The 19,304-nt window shown below is 44.4% G+C and overlaps 1 protein-coding gene across 1 annotated transcript in view; it reads left to right on the top strand.

The window, feature by feature from the left end:
* Positions 1-3,347: 3,347 nt before the first annotated feature.
* The window catches only part of gfra2b (GDNF family receptor alpha 2b), a gene marked incomplete at both ends in the record, with an annotated part of 78,267 nt that continues 62,310 nt past the window's right edge, over positions 3,348-19,304 (top strand). Inside the window, one exon of the mRNA XM_079735651.1 lies at positions 3,348-3,458. Coding sequence (XP_079591777.1) covers positions 3,348-3,458 — 111 coding nt within the window. The remainder of the gene's footprint in view (positions 3,459-19,304) is intronic.

Genomic DNA, 19,304 nt, shown 5'->3' with positions numbered 1-19,304 from the left:
GTCTCTCCCTCTCTCTCGGGCCGGGCGGTCGAGGGAGCAGCAGGTTCCTGGTGATTCAATAACAAATCTATTTTCTTGCCTTCTGCATCTGGACTGGAAACAATCAGTCTGTGGGCTCATGTCCCTCTTCCTCCATTGATTTTGTTGTGAAAGAGAGTGTGTGTGTGTGTGTGTGTGTGTTTGTACGTAGTATGTATATGTGTGTGTGTGTGTGTGTGTGTGTGTGTGTGTGTGTGTGTTTGTGTATATGTCGGGGGGGTTACATACATGTGTGTGGTTACATGTGTGTGTGTGTGTGTGTGTGTGTGTGTGTGTGTGTGTGTGTGTGTGTGTGTGTGTGTGTTTGTGTGCAAGTTTGTGTCTCTTGATGATGCTATGTGTAATTTGCAATGAACCGAAGGTGCAGGAAAGAATCCTTATCAGTCCCTCTCTGCTGTTATTGGACCTGTACACTAGCCCACATCGCACGCACGAAAGCAGCAGTTACATCCTGGGTTCACATCGTGTCTAAGATTATATATAGGTTTTCAGGGGGAACCATGATAAGGTGGGTTCATTTTGATCAAATGCACAGTAAATCACAGGGTGGTTCTGAGCATGGCCATTCTTAGGACAAGGCACTCGACATATACATGCATATCAGGGATGAACCTCAGAAAGAGTGTTATAACCTCATGTTATGAGTAGAAATAAATAACATGAAATAACCAATAGGACTGCCCGTAAGACACAAGGTGAGGGTGCCATTTTGGGTGAAGTCCCAAAACAGATCTCTAGTGCCTGAAATCCTGAGAGCTTTACACCTCCCTGATAGGCTGGAGGTGGTGATGGAGGTGGAAGTGGTGAGGACGGTGGAGGTGGCGGAGGCCGTGGAGGGAAGGAGGGGGGGGGGGGGGGGGGGGCCCGAGGGGATTTCCACGGCAGGGAGGTGGAGGATGGTTCCAGACAAATCCTGATCCCATTAGGGTGAGTCCTGGGGGGGTGGAGCAGGTGATCCGCTGGCAGGATGACAGCAGGCTGAACCAGGAGGCAACGGGGGTAGACACCGGCACCTGCTGCAGAGCCCCAGCATCCCAGCCACCTCCACCCGGGCTGGGGTGGAGGTAGGAAACGGCTCAATCCCGTAACGAATCCCAGGCACAGGATGCAGGCTGGCCTCGATGCTGACAAAGTCCTTTTTGTCGCTCCCCCGCCTGTGTTCCCCACCATGTGGGCTTCAAACCAGGGTCAGATTACCTTCCTCAGCCCCACTCGACTGGAGGAACAGGCTGGCCGATGCCTGCAGTCAAGCGAGTGTATTTATCTTGGCCAGGGTTTTTATCTTCGGTGCAACCGTGTTACAGCAGACACACACGGAAATAAGACGGTCTGGGAATTCTGCCCTTCCTGACTGCTGGGGAATCGGTTTCTGAACAACAGTTGACGGAAGGAAGGAAGCCAAACCATAAGTACGTCTTTTGGTTTCCAGGTCCTCTGGTGATAAGGGAAAAAGCTGGAGGTGAGACGGTGAAGTCTGGCAGCTCCTGGCCTCCAAAGAGTCCCACAAGAGGAGACGATGATGGGGGTGGTTTTGGTGGTGGTGGTGCTGGTGGTGGGGTCTGATTCATTAGTCACGCATTTCAGACTGAGGCAGGTTCTTCTCATTAACTGCTGGACCCAGAGGACCGAGCGGTGCAGGATCCACTCAGCCCTCAGCAGGAGGGGACGGGGAATGCCAGGCTTCCCCACACCTCAGAGCCCCCGAGGTCTGTTGAACAGAGTCCTCTGGTGGGTTCTCATTATGTGTCCTGCAAGTGTTTAATTTGATCAAACACACCGTAGAATGTGGGTTGTAATGGAAGGTCCCTTTAAACCCTATTCAATATCATTAAACAGCAATGGCCGCCTTACAGTAATTGGGAATGTATGGCGGCAGCTGAACAAGGAAGATGGCTGGTTGTAAGTAAGATGACTAGGGTGTCCTTTGACGATACCATACCACTGCCCATTGTAGTCTATTATAGTTTTTACAACCTCACAGATCTCCTTGTTCGCCACCTATGAAACTTAGACCCGATTTTAAGGTTTTCTGTTTTAACGAAGCTCCCATATCGGGCGTTCAACAGTATAAGACACTCTGTATAACTGTGTTCATGGCTCATTCTGACAGAAAAAAGACTTATGCGTATGCGTACTATGTGCTAACGTAACGTATGCGTATCTCTTAGAAAATGGCCTCAACAGGGTTGGCCTCCACACCACACAGACTCATAACACACACACACACACACACACACACACACACACACACACACACACAGTGTGTGTGTGTGTAGCAAGGCCCGGTTCACTTTGTATTCACTCTTCAGTCATTCCCCCAGGTCAGCCCTCCTCCTCCACCTGAAGGACAATCAATGCATGCCTGTTTGTGATTGGGTGGGTTTGCGCGCGTGTGTGTGTGTGTGTGTGTGTGTGTGTGTGTGTGTGTGTGTGTGTGTGTGTGTGTGTGTGTGTGTGTGTGTGTGTGTGTGTGTGTGTGTGTGTTTGTGTGCGTGGGTGCCGTCGACATGCGTGTCCCCATTAAGTGACTTAACGGACAGGGCTCATTAGGGAGTCGGTGTAGATATGCAGAACAGCCCTGATTCTCTCCACTTCACCCCGGTGCTTTCATCAGGACAATCCATCTTCACCTCTGTCTATTGCTCTCTTTAAGCGCCGGCCCACCCTAACCTGCATTGGTGGGCCCATCCATTCCTTATCACTGCCTCTCCTCCCCCCTGCCCCCCATTATCCTCTTCTGTCCTTGGTTTACGTGTCTGTGTGTGTGTGTGTGTGTGTGTGTGTGTGTGTGTGTGTGTGTGTGTGTGTGTGTGTGTGTGTGTCTATGTGTGTGTGTACGAGTGTGTTTGTTTGTACGTGTTTGTGTGTGTGTGTGGAGGGGAGGGCAATTACATGCGTTATCTGCGTTGAAACAGACAAATCAATCCCACCCTGACGATCAGACAATTAGCTGCTGCATTAACCTGCTAGTACATCAACTCCTCGAGAGGGGGGGGTCAAGTGCATGCACACACACACATACTCACGCACAAACACACATACACACATGCACTCTCATGCGCATGCACACACACACAAACACAAACACGTGTGTGCCTGTGAAACCTCCACAAAATGTAAAGCTATTTCACCGCTTGGCTGTAATCAGGTGGAAAGCAGTGTGTGTAAGCGTGGGTGTGTGTGTGTGTGATATTTCTTTTTATTTCAACAGACAATAACACATTGCTACTGGACTGGGAGATTGGGAATTACAGACAAATCCCTCTGTGTTTTGTTTTGCTCTGGCGCTGGCGGAGTAGGTTTTAGTGATGGAAGTGGTGGAGGTGGTGCCGGTGGTTGCGATGATGGAGGTAGGGGTGGAGGTCGTGGTGGTGGCGGCGGAGGACGTGGAGGTGGTGGTGTATATGTTGGTGGTGCAGGTTGGGATATTGTGAAGGTGGTGATAATGGGGGAAGTAGTGGAGGTGGTGGTGGTGGTGGTGGTGGTGGTGGTGGTGGTGGTTGTGGAGGTGGTGGGGGTGGTGATTTTGTGGAAAGAGAATTGGAAAACGGTGTGATCCTTGGGGAAATGTTCCTCCACATGTGAACACCCACAGCGAGGGCCTACAGACACACAACTCCTACAATATATAATCAATTACTCCCGCGTTTAACCCTCAAGCTCGTCTGCACCATGGTGAGTCAGATAACTGCCATATGGTTCACATGTGTGTGTGTGTGTGTGTGTGATTCACCTATGGCTGCGTGAGTCGCACAAGCGCAAATAATGTGCACATCGGTTATTTCCCGCCTGTTTGTTGTCGGGGATCTGGCACGATCGGTAGAAAAAGGATTTTGTGGTATGGATGCATTTAATGACAAGCAGCTGGATGTAGATTTGTCCTCTTCAAACCCCTTAAAGATCAGCCAGGGCAGAAAATACACTCTGTATCACTGTGTGTCTTTAGATTACGTAACAAATAGGCCTTGGAAATCTTTCATGCTATCGGCTATTGTTTACTTTACAGCTCTATAGTTGTACATGTTTGCTCTTTGTAATTTTGCATTTGATTGACTTTTGAGGTACTAAAAGCATGCGTTCATATATTAATAACGATCCTGAAGCCTGAGGCAATCTCCCTCTGTCTGAGGATTGGTAAATTCAAACACAGTGAATGCTAATTAATGTGTAGTTCTGTAGCACACAAACTACACATACATCTGCATTCCTGTGTTAGAATTTGCACAGAGCTGTTTATTTATTATTTTGTGAAAATGTCAAATAAGACGGCGGTACACAAACAGAACATGGGTTGTGTTTACCTCTACCGCACTGATTTATCCTCTCTCTCTCTGTCTTTTGGTGATTGCACCTTTGCCCACATTGTGCTTGCCTCTTAATCTTTACTTGTGTTTAAAGTGTCGGTACGAGACAACACAGTCAGGAGAGGAATGTTTTCCGCCTGGCTCCACTTACAACACTCTCAATGACGGAGTTGGCTCACCTCAGTTCCTGTGCGTTGAGTCGTGAAAAACATTCCCCGATTCAAACTCTCTGGAGGAATGATCAAATGAAACACTCCATTTTAGTGTGAAGTGTTCAGGGTTCAAAAAAAATTAAATAAACTGTGATGAAAGAAGGATGTGAAAGTGCTTAAATATGAAAGAAAAGCATGATCACATGGAATGCATTAGGGCACATCAATAAGAGTTGAACGGGTGGAAGGATTGAACAGTGCTTAGGGGGGTTTGACTCCCAGCTGAAAGGTTATGGGCTCCAACTCCAATGTCACAGTCTATCTATGCAGGAATCCCTGAGCGAGATATGCAAATAGACTTAATATATTACAATACCAATCAACCCAGGTCATGAATGCTCAGTGTTTGCCTGCACATGGCAGCCGTGCCAGCAAGCCCTGGGAACCAGTAAGGGAAAAAAAAGAGAGAAAGAAAGACAGCAACGAGACGAGTAAAGGGCATTTCTGCATCAGACTACCATTACTTCCGGAGTTGGCTTCACCAAAACACACACCGCGACACCAAGCGAGTCATTAGCACAGTCAGCGGAGCATTGAAATCCAATTTGATGTGATAGCCATGTTAGGCTGTCGGCGGCGGCGATGTGCACGGGGAAACAAGCCGGCCCCGACGGTACTTTATCATGTCTCGGGGAGAAAACAAAAGCGATTAATAAGACAAAAATGGCGGCATTTAGAGGTTGAAATTACAGCCAAAACCACAGCATGACAATCGGTGGACTGCAGAGGAACAGGCTATGTCGATCCGCAACCACAAGAGGATTTGTGTGTCTGTCTGTCTGTCTGTCTGTCTGTCTGTCTGTCTGTCTGTCTGTGTGTGTGTGTGTGTGTGTCTGTGTGTGTGTGTGTGTACACCTATATGCGTGACATGGGTAAAATGAATATGCAAAGGTTTTTTTTAGATCCAATAAATAGCTTGAAATACTTTGAGATTTCACCAGAGAGATGCGTTGTCTAAGTATTATTTTGTGTGTGTGTGTGTGTGTGTGTGACAGGTGCGTGGTGGCTGCGTGTGTGTGTACGTGTGAATGCGTGTGCATGTGTGTACGTGCGTATGTATGGGAGCGTATATATTTTGAGTGGCTGTCAACCTTGATTAACTTTTCCAGATAGTGACATTTAAATGTTATGTTGAAATAAGGCAAAGCTCTTCAGAGAGCAGACCACTTGAGTGTACCTGAAGGAAAGGGAAATGAAAAACACTTGTCAAGGGGGTATATCACACTATTATAAGATAAAATAACTCATCCGTGTTCTGCCGTTTGCCTCTATAATGATACAGCATGACCTGCAGCCCCCTATCTGGGGATGAATAATTTGTGCTCAAGACCATGTCGGAAATTCCGGCTTTCAACTTCAGATCTTCAACCTCCCGATGATAACTATAATAACCAACATCATAAAAGTTATCATCTGAATTTGTTATTTTTTTCGTAGTTTTGAATTAAGTTCAAATCTTGGCGCTTACCATGGCGAAGTCCATGCCACACCAAAATCTAGCTATTTTTTAGTCCACATTATCTTTTGCAACACATCATACATCACACATAAGGGGCCCTATCTTGCATCCAGCGCAATTGACTTTCTACACCGACGCATGTATCTTTGCTAGTCTGTACCCGATGCAAAGCCGATTTTCCCCCGCAGCAAACCTGCGCCACTAAACTTGCGCCCTGAGAGTGTGTTCCTGAGAGTGTGGCATGTTGGCGAAAAGCAGAGGCGTGTTCCGGCGCAAGTGATACATGGTGCTATCTTACAGATCGATAAAGCAGTTGACCGCCAAATACCTGGTCTAAGCGCACTGGCTGATCGCAGTTGGTGTTGCTATTTTGACGTACCATTGCAGGTCGGAACTGCAACATTTTTTCCATAGGGGCTGCATGAATGAACACTGTAGTTGGCTATGCCATGTGTTGAAATAATAATAATAACAATGATAAACTCGAGCAAAGTAGGCTATATGCCAGCCTTCCAAAACAAAATCTTGTTTTAGGGTAAATGATAACGTTGGTTAAATTATTTGGGAAAGAACAGCTGATACAGCGGTAATAAGTTGTATTTAAATCAATGCATCTGCAATCACCGTACAGCAAACACATATTTCCTTGACACAGACATCGTGCACAAGCCCATAACGTTTAGGATTGACGAGTATTTGATCGTGAGAAAACATCATTTTACTGCGAGTGAGTGTTAAAAATAATAAATGAAATCAGGCGCGCCTGTATGCATCCATCTGTTTAAACACACGCAAACTAAACACGTAACGCTTAATACAGTCCATGGCAATGTATATTAACGGGGGGACACATGCATATTAGGAACACAAGTCGATAACGATAATGTATACAATACTGGTAAGAAATGATGTGTGTTAATGTATTGCCACATATCATTAAATAGACCCACAGTTGCGGCCACAGGACTGCATATCATATGTGTGTTAAGTTTTCTTTGCCGAAATTTAAATGACGACTCAGTATTTCGGAAGTTGTAGAAGAAAACGCTATTCCTTGTGTGAATCAGGCCATATTATTTGGCCATAAACTGAGCCATTTGAAGTTTGAAATTCATGTGGTCATGCATCTGTCTCATCGGAGACTGCAAACGCACTGTCAAAATATCAACTCGTCAGGTTCAAATGCGCTCATGGCTCTTAAAGGGGATGGGAGATGGCACTCTCATTGGTTTATTGCACATTACGCCCAAACCACACCTACGGGTAATTAGGTTACTTCAGGGCAACCCTTTTAGATTTGCGTCGGGCGCAAGATTCATTTATCCGCCGGTATAATAGCAACAACAGCCGAGCCCGGCCCACAAAGCTACTTCCGTTTTGCGCTTCTCACTTGCGTTTCAGACCGTTAAAATAGGGCCCAAGGTGTATGAGAAGGACAACGACAGCATGATTTTTTAATGTAATTGACATAAATTGAATCATATTAACAGGTTTTCTGTATGGATCTGTATTGTATCTGTGAGGGTATACTGCTGTGACTTACAATTATAGACTTAATAAGTGGGACTGATAATTGCCTGGCAAATCTTTCTGCAAATTAAATTGTACATTTTAAACTGTGCGCTCACCCTTCACTCTTACTTACACGATATATTCTTCTCTTCCAACTGCCAGTGTGTTTAAACAATTTGTGTTGGAAGAAAATAAGTGTTCAATGTTTGCAGTGAAACCAAATTTCTCAACCTCAAAGTGACTCCCGTCCTTCAATCATGTTGACAAACTGCCACTCTCTGTGTTCACATGTTTTTTTTGTATCCATTTTTTTCTCTGAAGGAAAAGAACTCTAGATGATTACAGCCATTAAACACCTTTTACTTAGGAAACGTAATTCTACATATATTAAAGTTGTTGCTAGGAAACAGTGCTGTCTATTTGCCAATAGACCTTCCCATAGGAGATTTCAAACAAAACGACCATGTGGAGCCATAATAACCTTATCTCCTCTTGGGTGTTAATCCACACAAGAAATTCATGGTTATCAATTCACATTTGGCCCTCCAGTTAATCTACCCTTTACCAGGGGTTGGCAGCAAGCAAAGTGGGTTGAACAAAAACAGCCACACTTAAAACACGGTCTGAAAATCACACACATGGGAGAAGCACATTAAGTTTATACCAATGAATTATATGTACAATAATATATGTATATCATATATATAGATTGATTACTTTTGAATACATTGGACTTTACCACAATGTGTGTTTAATATGGTTACTTCTTATGTAAACAGTGACAATTAGCAAGGCTTTCGCTACTGGTACATCAGTGTTGATTATAAGCCATTTAACAGCATGCCACTTTTTCTATATATTGTTAATTTTTTGCCGCAAAAATGGATACTGCTGCGACAATGTGGAAAAAGAAGCCTGCATCTTAATCATCCAAAGTATACAGTTCGGGGGAAGCAACTGAAATGCAGTGGTAGAATTGATGCCAGAAAAATAAATAAATGCTCAAAGACGACGTGAAAAGGCATTGTGAGGTATTTAGTGCCAAAAGAAAAGGTAGGAGGAAGGTTTTGGATTTGATTGGAAAAAAAAACACACGCTAGCCAGCGGTGTTAGAGGCTTTATGAATAAAATATCTTTATGATAGTAGTCCCATTAGTTGAAATGCTATGCCTGTCAGGGCAGACAGAGAGTTGTAATACTTTGTAGAATACGTGAATAAAATGTATGTACAAATGGCTTAACTTAATTTCGCCGGTGCGTGGGTTTACCTCTCACACTATAATCTCCCCAAAGTACTTCAATTTGTCCTTTCCCAGATCCTCACCTCCAGCTTCTAAGGTTTTCCGTGGCAATGACTGATAATGTGGCTCCAAATAAAGATATGTAATAAGTTTCTTTTTAAACTCAATGATTCTACCTCCAAGGGGTGTTCTTTGGCCAGATTTCTGACATGAAAAAATGGGGATATTCTAGTTTTGCGGTCCATGTAGCATATACCTTTCAGCTCAATGCAGACTACATTTATAAAAGAAAGAAGGGCAGTGGCTCTCCTTTCTCAATGAACGGAGGATCTTCAATTTTGGCAAACACTCCTCGTCCATGGTCTACCGGTCACTCACTGAGAGTGCTCATCACAAGTGGGCGTGTCCACCTCGATGTCCATCTTACATCCAGGTGGACACTCCCAGCTGTGCTCTCACTAAGGCACTGGGAAGGGCAGATTTCCAAATGGCTTGTAATGGCTAATCAGGTTCAAGGTCCAACCGAAAGGGCCACTCAGGTATTTAATGTCTGCACCCTCACCTTAAATCACCTTCACTCATCATTCCAGCTGTTGCCTCTGGCAGAGGACACATAGGTCCCCCTAGCCTGGGATATGGGTACAAGAAATCACGCGTCCCATCTGCTATGACCATTCTTAACATAGACATTATAAAAGAGGAGTCATTAGTTCGGTGGAGACGCCTTGAGGGAAGCCTGAAGGCATGGGGGGATTCTCTCGATTGGAAACTTTCAAAAGTCTAGCTTACTCTGGCTGGTTTCCTCCAAATTGCCTACCCTACCTTTAACTGATCTCTCTATCAGAATAGGGTTTTACAGGCATACAATTTATTGTACCCCTTAAGCCAAGGTACTCAAACACAAACACAACACAAACTGAAAACGTAGCAGGTAGGAGAGGTCGGCATGGCAATGTGATGTTGAAAATGCTGATAATGATGATGTGTGAAATGATGAGGATGATTATTGTCGATTATAGCGACAAAGACGTAATGAAGGACGCAGAGAGGAAGTGGCACATAACGAGGATGTTTATCAAGTTTGGAAAGTGTGTGTGTATTTTATTAAGTTCACAGCATGTGATAAAGTCCTCACACATTTTAATTGAATCACTTCATGCAATTGTTTTTCTTATAGAATGAACTTGAGAAGACAAGTTCTGGGACAAATCCTCAGTAATCACTTTTAAAACCTGGCATCATTACACACAGTGTTCAGACTCAACCTGTCCATAATTTGATGAACTGTGCTTGAATTCCCCATATACTGAAAAAAAAAACAGACAGTGCCCGATTACTGCGCTCAATTAAACTCAGAACTGCCCTCAGCTAGGGACGTGAAGAATTGATATATCAGCAACCAGCCCCCAGGCCTATCTGAGACATCTTGAGCCCCAGACACCAATGATGACGTGTGGAGTCTGATGGCTCACTAGCCCTTTATGGAACGACTAACGTTGTTTTAGACACAGTCATTGACAGTGTTGATTACAGCGGTCTTTGCATCGTTGTTTAATTTGTTGCTTACAATATTATTCACAGTGATGTGATGTTACACACTGGTGTTTACATCCTTGTTAACATCCACGTTGAAGTCTGTGATTCCATTTTGTTGTCCACAGCGATGCTTTTCAAGTGTTTTCATTGTTGTCTACGTTGTTTATCTACTTTGTTTCTCTACATTGCTGTTACTGTTGCTTCTATCATTGATCGATACGCTGACATAATGGCTTTTTCATCATCAGTGTTGTTGCGATTCTTGTCCACGGCAGTGTTAACAATGTAGACGTTCGGCCGGCAGGCAATTAATTTCTGTTTACTCCTTTCCTCCTTCATTTGTTTTGATTATTTCCTTTTTTTGTGTCAGACTTGTCGCACCATGTGTCGACAGTTTTATACACATTTATACATACACATTGATGACAACAGACATACATTGGGGTTTTGGTACAGGGGGATACATACATTGTTATATACATTATCTGTGGGGTTTCGCTATACAGAGCAGAGTGCGGCGCCACGGCCACGAGGAGTCTGATTGGCTAACAGCCGGCAGAGGCCTGGCACGCCAAGGCGCTCTGCAGGCAAAGACAAACAAGAGGAAACCAACCAAGTGACGCAAATAAACAGATCCGGCATTTACATGCAAATATGTCCTCCACACGCGCATGTGCGCACGCGCGCAAGCATGTGCACACACACACACAAACAAGATTGTGCGTACACACACAATGGAGCACTCACACACTGAAACACATACAAAACAGAGAAACACACAAACACACACATCAAAACACACACAGACACACACCCTCACACAAACTCACACACACATTCAAATGTTGAATAATTCATGTTTACTTCTAACACAGTGAAATAATTAACATGTTTTTATGATACAATTAATATTGTGCTGAAATTAATTGAGTTGGAGTCTTAGAGAATATTTAAATATCACCAGTGAGTTTGTGTGTGTGTGTGTGCGTGTGGGTAATCTCCGAAATTTGAAAATCAAGAAAAACTGGGTTGAAACAGAATATATGTCATGAAATACCAATCCTCCATTAACATTTGCAGACAAAGTTCAATGGTTTTGAGTTCATTAAGACCAATCAGCATTTAGGGAAATCTGATACTGGATATATATTTCTCTTAATCCTACAAACAGATATTTGCCATTGAGGTATTGCAAAAAGTTTCCATATTCCTTTTTATCGTATATAGGAACTATCAATTATTCTATTGAGATTTAGCGTTACAGCTCTCTTTGTGGAAAACTTCATTATATTAAGTGCTTAACAAGGGAAACCACAAAACACAAACAAGAAACGAGTTTAAAAGAAAAGTAACTAAAGTTTGCTCATTGGGTAGATACTTCTGGAAGCTTTGCGAGACGTTTGTCTCTGTGTCCGGCGAGGAGAACGTCGGTGGATCATGTTGTTTCAGAAAGTGGGGTGACAGTGTTGTTCCCAAAGATGTAAATGAGAGGTAGTTAGCCGCGCATGAACACGCACGCACAGCAATCTTCCTGCCATTCCCTGAAAGGAATTTAATTTCTTCTCCAGAATTCAAAACAATAGGGAGTAAAGGCAAATCTTTTTGTTTTTTTTCATTCGCAAAGCAATTTTCTGCTATTTACTTGTCAGCCGTTCAAAGACTAAAACACAACTTTAGTCAACAGCTTACGTCCACAGACACAAATACCCCACGTTTAACTCCAGGGAAAGAAGGGCCAAGACACATATTGTGTCTAAAAATGAAAAACAAAGTTAGTCATAGTTTATGTCGCCAACATAAACAACATCATTTAACTAAAATGAATTCCAAAGTTATCTTAAAGGTCCCATGGCATGAAAATCTATCTGCCTATGGTCCCCCAGTGGCTAAAACTTGCGTTTGGTCATTGGCCATGATAATATGTATTATATGATATAGATATCTATGCATTATATGATATTATTTAGATATAGAGCTCCAGGACTGTAACGCAAGTGTTGTACACTTCCTTGTTATTTGGATAACCGTTGTGCTGTTGGTGTTATGGCGCATAACACGTCAGACTCTCATCTCTGGTATTTCTACAACGAGACTCGTAGTGGGGGTTATCTCAGCCATGGTTGAGAATGAATTGGAGGAAAAGGAACTTTGGCTTTGACTCCCTGAAGTACATGAACCACGACATGGAGGAGAAAGGGATTGTTGGCCGTGAATGTCTCTTGCTTGAGCCCCGCTTCCCGCTGCCGAGTGACCACCGCCTCGGCGCCGCAGGAGGCGGTGGTGCCCTCGCTGCCCTTGGCAGCGAGGCTCCGGCGGTAGACAACCGTGGTCAATAATCACAGGCGACAATCCTTTTCTCCTCCATGTCGTGGTTCAGTCTACTTCAGATTGATGTGGACGTGGAAGAACCAGAGACGTCGGAGAACCCGACGCGGTCGTTTGAGATTTATAATATCGTCTGGAGGCTCACACAGCTTTTGGCTGTGATAATATATATTATATGATATAGATATCTATGTATAATATGATATTATTTAGATATAGAGCTCCAGGACTCCTGTGTGTTCTAGAATATTCATAGAACACGGCTAAAGATACACACCCACTGTAAACAGAGCGCATGGTACCGTGGCTGCAAGCTGCTCAGGGCCACACCCCCACCCTCCTCCTTGACCCGTCTCTCTCCTCCTTATTTGCATTAAAGCTACAGACACCGAAACGGCGCATTTGGGGAAAGCTCAATGTGAGACTGGCTCGTAGCGGCTGTAATTCTGCGCCACGGCTGAATTTCGGGAACGTCTTCAAATACTGTGTTTGGGGCCTACTAATATCTATATTAAAACATCTATAAAGTAGCATGCCATGGGACCTTTAAAAAACCATCACTTTAAAGAAACACGATATAGGTTATGCGTACTATACAAATTATAAACGTATTATGAACCCACTGTCAATCACAAGGTGAACCCCCTCACTCGAATGGGATGTCAAGAGAGAATGACATCACTGATATAGGCCTGATGTTTCACCCCTCCCATGTTCCGACCTGCTGTGGGGACATGCCTCACAGACCTGCTGAAATATCAGCTACACGCGGAGCATCCGTCCTGATGGTTCACTTACACCTCCGTCACCCCCTCAGTTTCCTCCTGTTAAAGGTGACATGTTATACTGACAGGTGTGAGTGGGATTAGCCGTTACAAGCCGTTTTGCAAATCTGCCCCTTCTGACATCACAAGTGGGTGTGTCCACCTAGATGTGTGCTGGATAGATCAGGCTTACCATTCTACCCTGTGGATTGCAGCAAACATTGCTAGGTACATCTGGGTGGACACGCCCACTTGTGATGTCAGAAGAGGCAGATTTTCAAAACGACTTGTAACGGCTAATCACACTCACACCTGGTGGTATAATATGTCACCTTTAAAGTGTAGGCCTACCGAAGGCCACATGACAACGCCAGGCATAAGGGTGTCGCTATAGGGTCTGGTACTATCGTTCACTGTTTTTGAGCGGTATTGTAAAAAGTCGTGAAATAATATTAAACGCATCATGAAACTCAGTTTCGGTGTCTCCCTGATTTGGATTATGGTTACACAACAAGGAAACTAATCACGATGTGAAAAGGCTAAAGGTTAGAAAATACTTCTTCTTCAATAAATGTACTTTAATGTGATGACCCTCAGTGTTGGCACATTTAAGAGCTTTACTTCAAAACGAAAAGCATATCCTGATAGAGCACGATATACATTGTGAACCGCGCTAAGATATGCAGTCTCCGTGAGAGCCTTCAAACAGCCACTAAGAACGGGGCTTTCCGGCTTAACTCCGGCTTTGCTGAACCTTTACCCTTTCTGAACCGCATTCTTTTGTAATTCTTTTTTGAGACACTCTTCCAATTTTTCTTTATTTAGAGAATGGGGTTCTCTTTTCTTCCACATTGGTAGAGAAACTAGGTTATCTCGGGGTGGTAGCATTTTGCTGCCAACAGGAAGCTGTCACTCTGACACAGGAAGACAGCGTGACCGGCGTGCACCTATTTAAAGCTCCTTGTGGGATTGGACACAAACCAAGGAGCTGGGAGGAGGGGTTCCCAGAAGAACGAAGAGCACAGTCACAGACGCTGTAAAGAACTGACAACCACAAAGCGACAAATTCAAAACGTGAAATTTACCGCTATTGATTACCCATTGCCTTCTCCACAATGAATCACTAGTGAAGTGAGGTAACAAACATTTCTATTATTGCTTCGGCTGTTGAATTCCTGCAAAGAAGAAGCCCCCAGGTGTTCTACGAAGACCTATAGGCCTACTTGCCGAGCATAATTTAATCAACTATTATCTAGATCTTATTTAACAACTAATAGATCCATTACATTTAGCAGATTCTGATTCTAAGAAATGTCAGTTTGATGTGGTTGGGTGGGATGAGTGGGGGACGGGGGGATGGTGGGGGGTCTTGACCAGCTCTTGGCCCCCCGCAAAGCCTGTCTGCGGTTTTCACATTTTTAGATGTCACGGCAGAACCTGTTGGGTATTTCCGCCAAGTTGCAACATGTGGATCACCGCACGGTTAACCACACGCCGCTGTTGTTGTGACCTTGTTCAGAAGCTGCACTGCATGAAGGAGGAATTCCCAGAGCAGATGGGGATGTTTTTAGTGGGTTCTGTTGATGCATTCATTTATCGGTAATTATTCTGATCACTCACACACTGTTTGTGTTTCAGACGCACATTTTGACTGTAGCACAGCAGTTGCTGAAACAAGTCCTTCCTAACACCACCTAACGAAACTTTACTTTAAATCTTTTACGACTATTTAGTTATTTAGCACACGCTTGTATCCAAAGAAAAGTACAGAGCCCTGGAGGTGGCATAAACATATTTATTTTTTAAATTGGGCGTTGTTAGGCTGATTTCTTTAGTGTTCGGTCATGAGGTTACACATTTCGTCTGCGTTTTCCCCCTTCCTTGGCGCAACGTTGGCCAGTGAACTCGGATCATACAAAATAACTGGCCAGGTATTAAACAGCGTTTGAATTACACAACAGTAACCATAAAACCCCCGCTGTGTTAACTGGAAGCACTTGAGGCTTTGATTGCAAGAAAATAAAACAGCTCTTATTTGGATCTCGAATTCAACGTCTCTCTCAGAGCACAACTTCTAAGACGGTCTGTCGGTGTGTCTCGTTATTAACACGTGCACGTGATTTACTAAAACGGGCACGCAGCTTATAAGACGTGCGCACCATTTATAACAAGAGCCAAGTTCATGCCCCTCCCCGGGGCTCTGTGGAAAGGAGACACTGGAGTCAGACGATGGCATGAAAGAGCAAGTAGGGTGAGTGGGATGTGTTGCTCCAGTAGGCTCGGGTCAGTCTCCAGATGTTGGAGATCCACCCCCAGTACCTCAAACCTTGGAGTCAAATGCCCTGTAACCATCACGCTATCCCGCCCGTGAAGTTTTAATGCACCCTTACAATTTACTCCATTTAGATTCTAATTATTTAACAGTGTTTAAAAGATAATGAAAACACAGTCCAGATCCCTTCGTTCTTGTCATGTGCCCAAATGCTGCTCCCTCTCATCTCCAGAGATGTGATTGGCTGATTGGGGGGGGGGGGGGGGGGGGGGGGGGGGGGGGCGGGCACACACTGCCTTCTGCCGTCCTGGGCACTCTCTGTGGCGTCTCTTTTTTTAGCCGAGATATTGTTTGTTGGGATTCTGTTGTTGTGATAGGTCCTCACTTTGCTCCGGTGGGCGGGACCTGGCTGTCAGCTCCAATTGTTCACGCTCCTTTCTCTCCATTAGCGGCAAAAATACAACACAGACCTTTTAAGCAGAGCGACACGGCTGACATATAGATGGAAGAAGATTTTCAGGCATGCACACACACACACACACACACACACACACACACACACACACAAAAATGCACTCTCACACACACACACATACACACACACACACAAACACACAAACACAGACACAAACACGTACTTGGAGGTATGCACGCACACAGATGGTGCAGACACATAGACGAGATTCTCAGTATTGTGCGTTGGGGACAACAAAGTTGACAGCTGCAGGTTCAAGGTTTATTATTGTGTGCACTTAGATCAGCGCACAGCCTCGTGTGTGTGTGTGTGTGTTTGTGTGTGTGTGTGTGTGTGTGTGTGTGTGTGTGTGTGTGTGTGTGTGTGTGTGCGTGCATGTGTGCGGACGTGTGTCAGTTACGTTTGGTTTCAGTCTGACTGTGTCTATGGTAATGCACCCCAGGGGTTATTTAGGAACTAGAATCCGCTCAGCTCAGAGAGTAAATTGCCTTCAATTGCATCCCATCCCCGAGTACAGAGCGACTAGGACTCAGACATGCTGCCCTGCCGTCACTCGTCACTTCACCCTCGAACACGCCGAGAAGTGTGATGTACACGCATACCTTTTCTCTTTTTCAGTGAAGCAGACATGGAGTTGGTTTGGCAAGGGAACGCTTGGGAATAGGGTCATGGTTTAGATTTCAGCATTGAAGTAAGTACATTCTTGCATTGTAATTCTGTCGTGTTTAGTGCTTCCGAAAAACAGGTTTGTCGCTAGCAGCATTGAATGGTGTAGTCAGTTGTAGAGAGGTTTTATTTTGACACTCTTTGCATTTTCGAAAACGCAAAGAGTACAGGACTCCACAGGACTAAAGCGGCCGGCAGTCAAGGAGAAACAGAGCAGAGTTCTGCTGGTGTTTTTATTTCTGGTCTTGGTTTTCATTCTTTCCTTCTTAAAATTCAACATTGTCAGCTTGTTTCCTCGGATGTAAATCCGAAACTTGGAATAAAAGAAAAAACGGTGCAATGAAATTGTTAAATTGCCACAAAAATTGCGCTGTACTCGTTTTTTGCCAAATCCCTAGCATGATTGGATGATTTCCAGAGGCAAAACCAAGTGAATGTTGGTTAACACTCTAATGAGAGGGGAACCAAACAAAGCACTGTTTTTTCAGACTTTCACTTGAGTTACTGTCATATTAGAGACAGATGTTGCATCATATTGTTGAACCTTTTCTTCCAAGGGACCCAAACTTGAACAAAAGTGAGTCATTGGTGTTCATTGGTAGTCTTACAGATACAAGATGGCTGTCTGCTCTTCTGTGTAACGGAACCCAGAAATTCCAGGTCAGTTGCTTTCAGATCAGTTTCAAGCAAAAAATACAGTTTTGTGCAGTTTCAATCTGTTAAATGAGTTACTAAGTGCTTAACAGCAAAACTAAAAATAAAGTTTCAGATCAGTACAAATACCCATATCTGAAACATGTAAAAAGTAATAAAACACAATGTCAATATTCAAATTATACAAAACTCATCAAAGTAAACAATTTGACATGAGATTATAAAAAAATGACTACATGTCTACAATGTCTACACTGTTGAGCGACACTCAACAGATCAGCCTTACAAATACCTGTAGGGCAACAGGTCCACAGAACTGCATAGCTCACACTTCTGTGTACTTTCTGTTAGCTTAGCAAATCAGAGCGACTGGATTTGTCGTATTCAAGCGCTGTCCTTGGTGCTGAACATACCACGGTCACCACAACTGAATAGAACGTCTTGAGGCTATTTCATGTATTTAGTTGTATGGAGTTTTCCCTTGCTGGGTGACCCTATTGGTAGAATGTGGCCTGTGAAGCCCTTTGAACTACCCTTTGGGAACTGTGATTAAGCACTATACAAATAATATTGAATGGAATTGACGTGATGTCAGCTGTTGCACAAATCACTGCAGTTTTACTTCAAGCACTCTGTGGGCCCCTATTCCTGAGGGCACCTAATGAAAGTCCATAGGGCCTCTGAATAAAGTTCTGAGGGCCCCTAGACATAGTCCTGAGGGCCGCGAACCGTAGTCCTGAGGGCCCCTGACAAATTCCTGAGGGCCCCTAAATATATTCCTGAGTGTCCCTTAACCTAGTCCCATAGATTATTTAACATAGTCCAGAGGGCCCTAAAACATAGTCCCGTAGGCCCCTAAACAAAGTCCCGTAGGCCCCTAAACACAGTCCTGTAGGCCCCTTAACACAGTCCTGTTGGTTCCTAAGAGGCTCTGGCAGCTCCACTATAACCACTGACCATGCCATGCCTTGGAGAAAGTACGCACAAACACACACACACACACACACACACGCACACACATGGGCCCACACAGCCAGGGCCACGCAAATGCATTTAATTAAGACTGTGTAATGAAATCTCAGGAGATATGAAGTCTGCTCAGATACTCTGTATTCCATTTAGTCAGTTGAATAACATTTTTTAATTAATGCAACACTGTAACTGGAAGTGACATCTTAACAATGGAGGGCATTCATATTGTGTGCATGCGTGTGTGCGTGCATGTGTGTGTGTATTTCTTTATATGTTTTTGTGTGCATGTGGCTGCACCTGTGTATGGTCCTGTATGTGTGTATGTATGTGTGTGTGTGTCTGTGTGTGTGTGCGTTTGTGCATGTGTGCGTGTGTGTGCGTGTGTGTGTTTGTGCATGTGTGCGTGCATGCTTGCGTGTTTGTGTGTGTGTGTGTGTGTGTTTGGCGTGAGTGCGTGTGTGTGTGTGTGTTTCTGGTGTGTGTGTGTGTGTGTGTGTGTGTGTGTGTGTGTGTGTATGCATCTGTGTGCGTCTGTGTGTGTGTGTGTGTGTGCATGTGCGTGTGTGTCTGTGTGTGGGTGTGCCTGTGTGTGTGTGTGCGTCTGTCTGCATGTGTGTGCATGTGTGCGTGTGCGTGTGTGTATATATTTGTTGGCTCATTCCTCACTAGGATGCTGATATCGATCAGCGACGCGATCTCAGATATTTCGGCTAACATTATCCCACCGCCTCCAATCTCTGAACGGAGGAATCCTGCGTCGGTGCGGCTCCTGGCAGATCCTCCGTCCTCAGGCAGATTGGTGCCGCGATAGACGAGACAAAACAAACAATTACACCGAAGAGTATCATGGAAAAGCGAACCCCCTCCCAGTTT

This window comes from Pollachius pollachius, assembly GCF_949987615.1.
Source record: "Pollachius pollachius genome assembly, chromosome: 4".
In the NCBI taxonomy this organism is placed as follows: Eukaryota; Metazoa; Chordata; class Actinopteri; order Gadiformes; family Gadidae; genus Pollachius; species Pollachius pollachius.
This window is presented reverse-complemented; position numbering and strand designations above follow the sequence as displayed.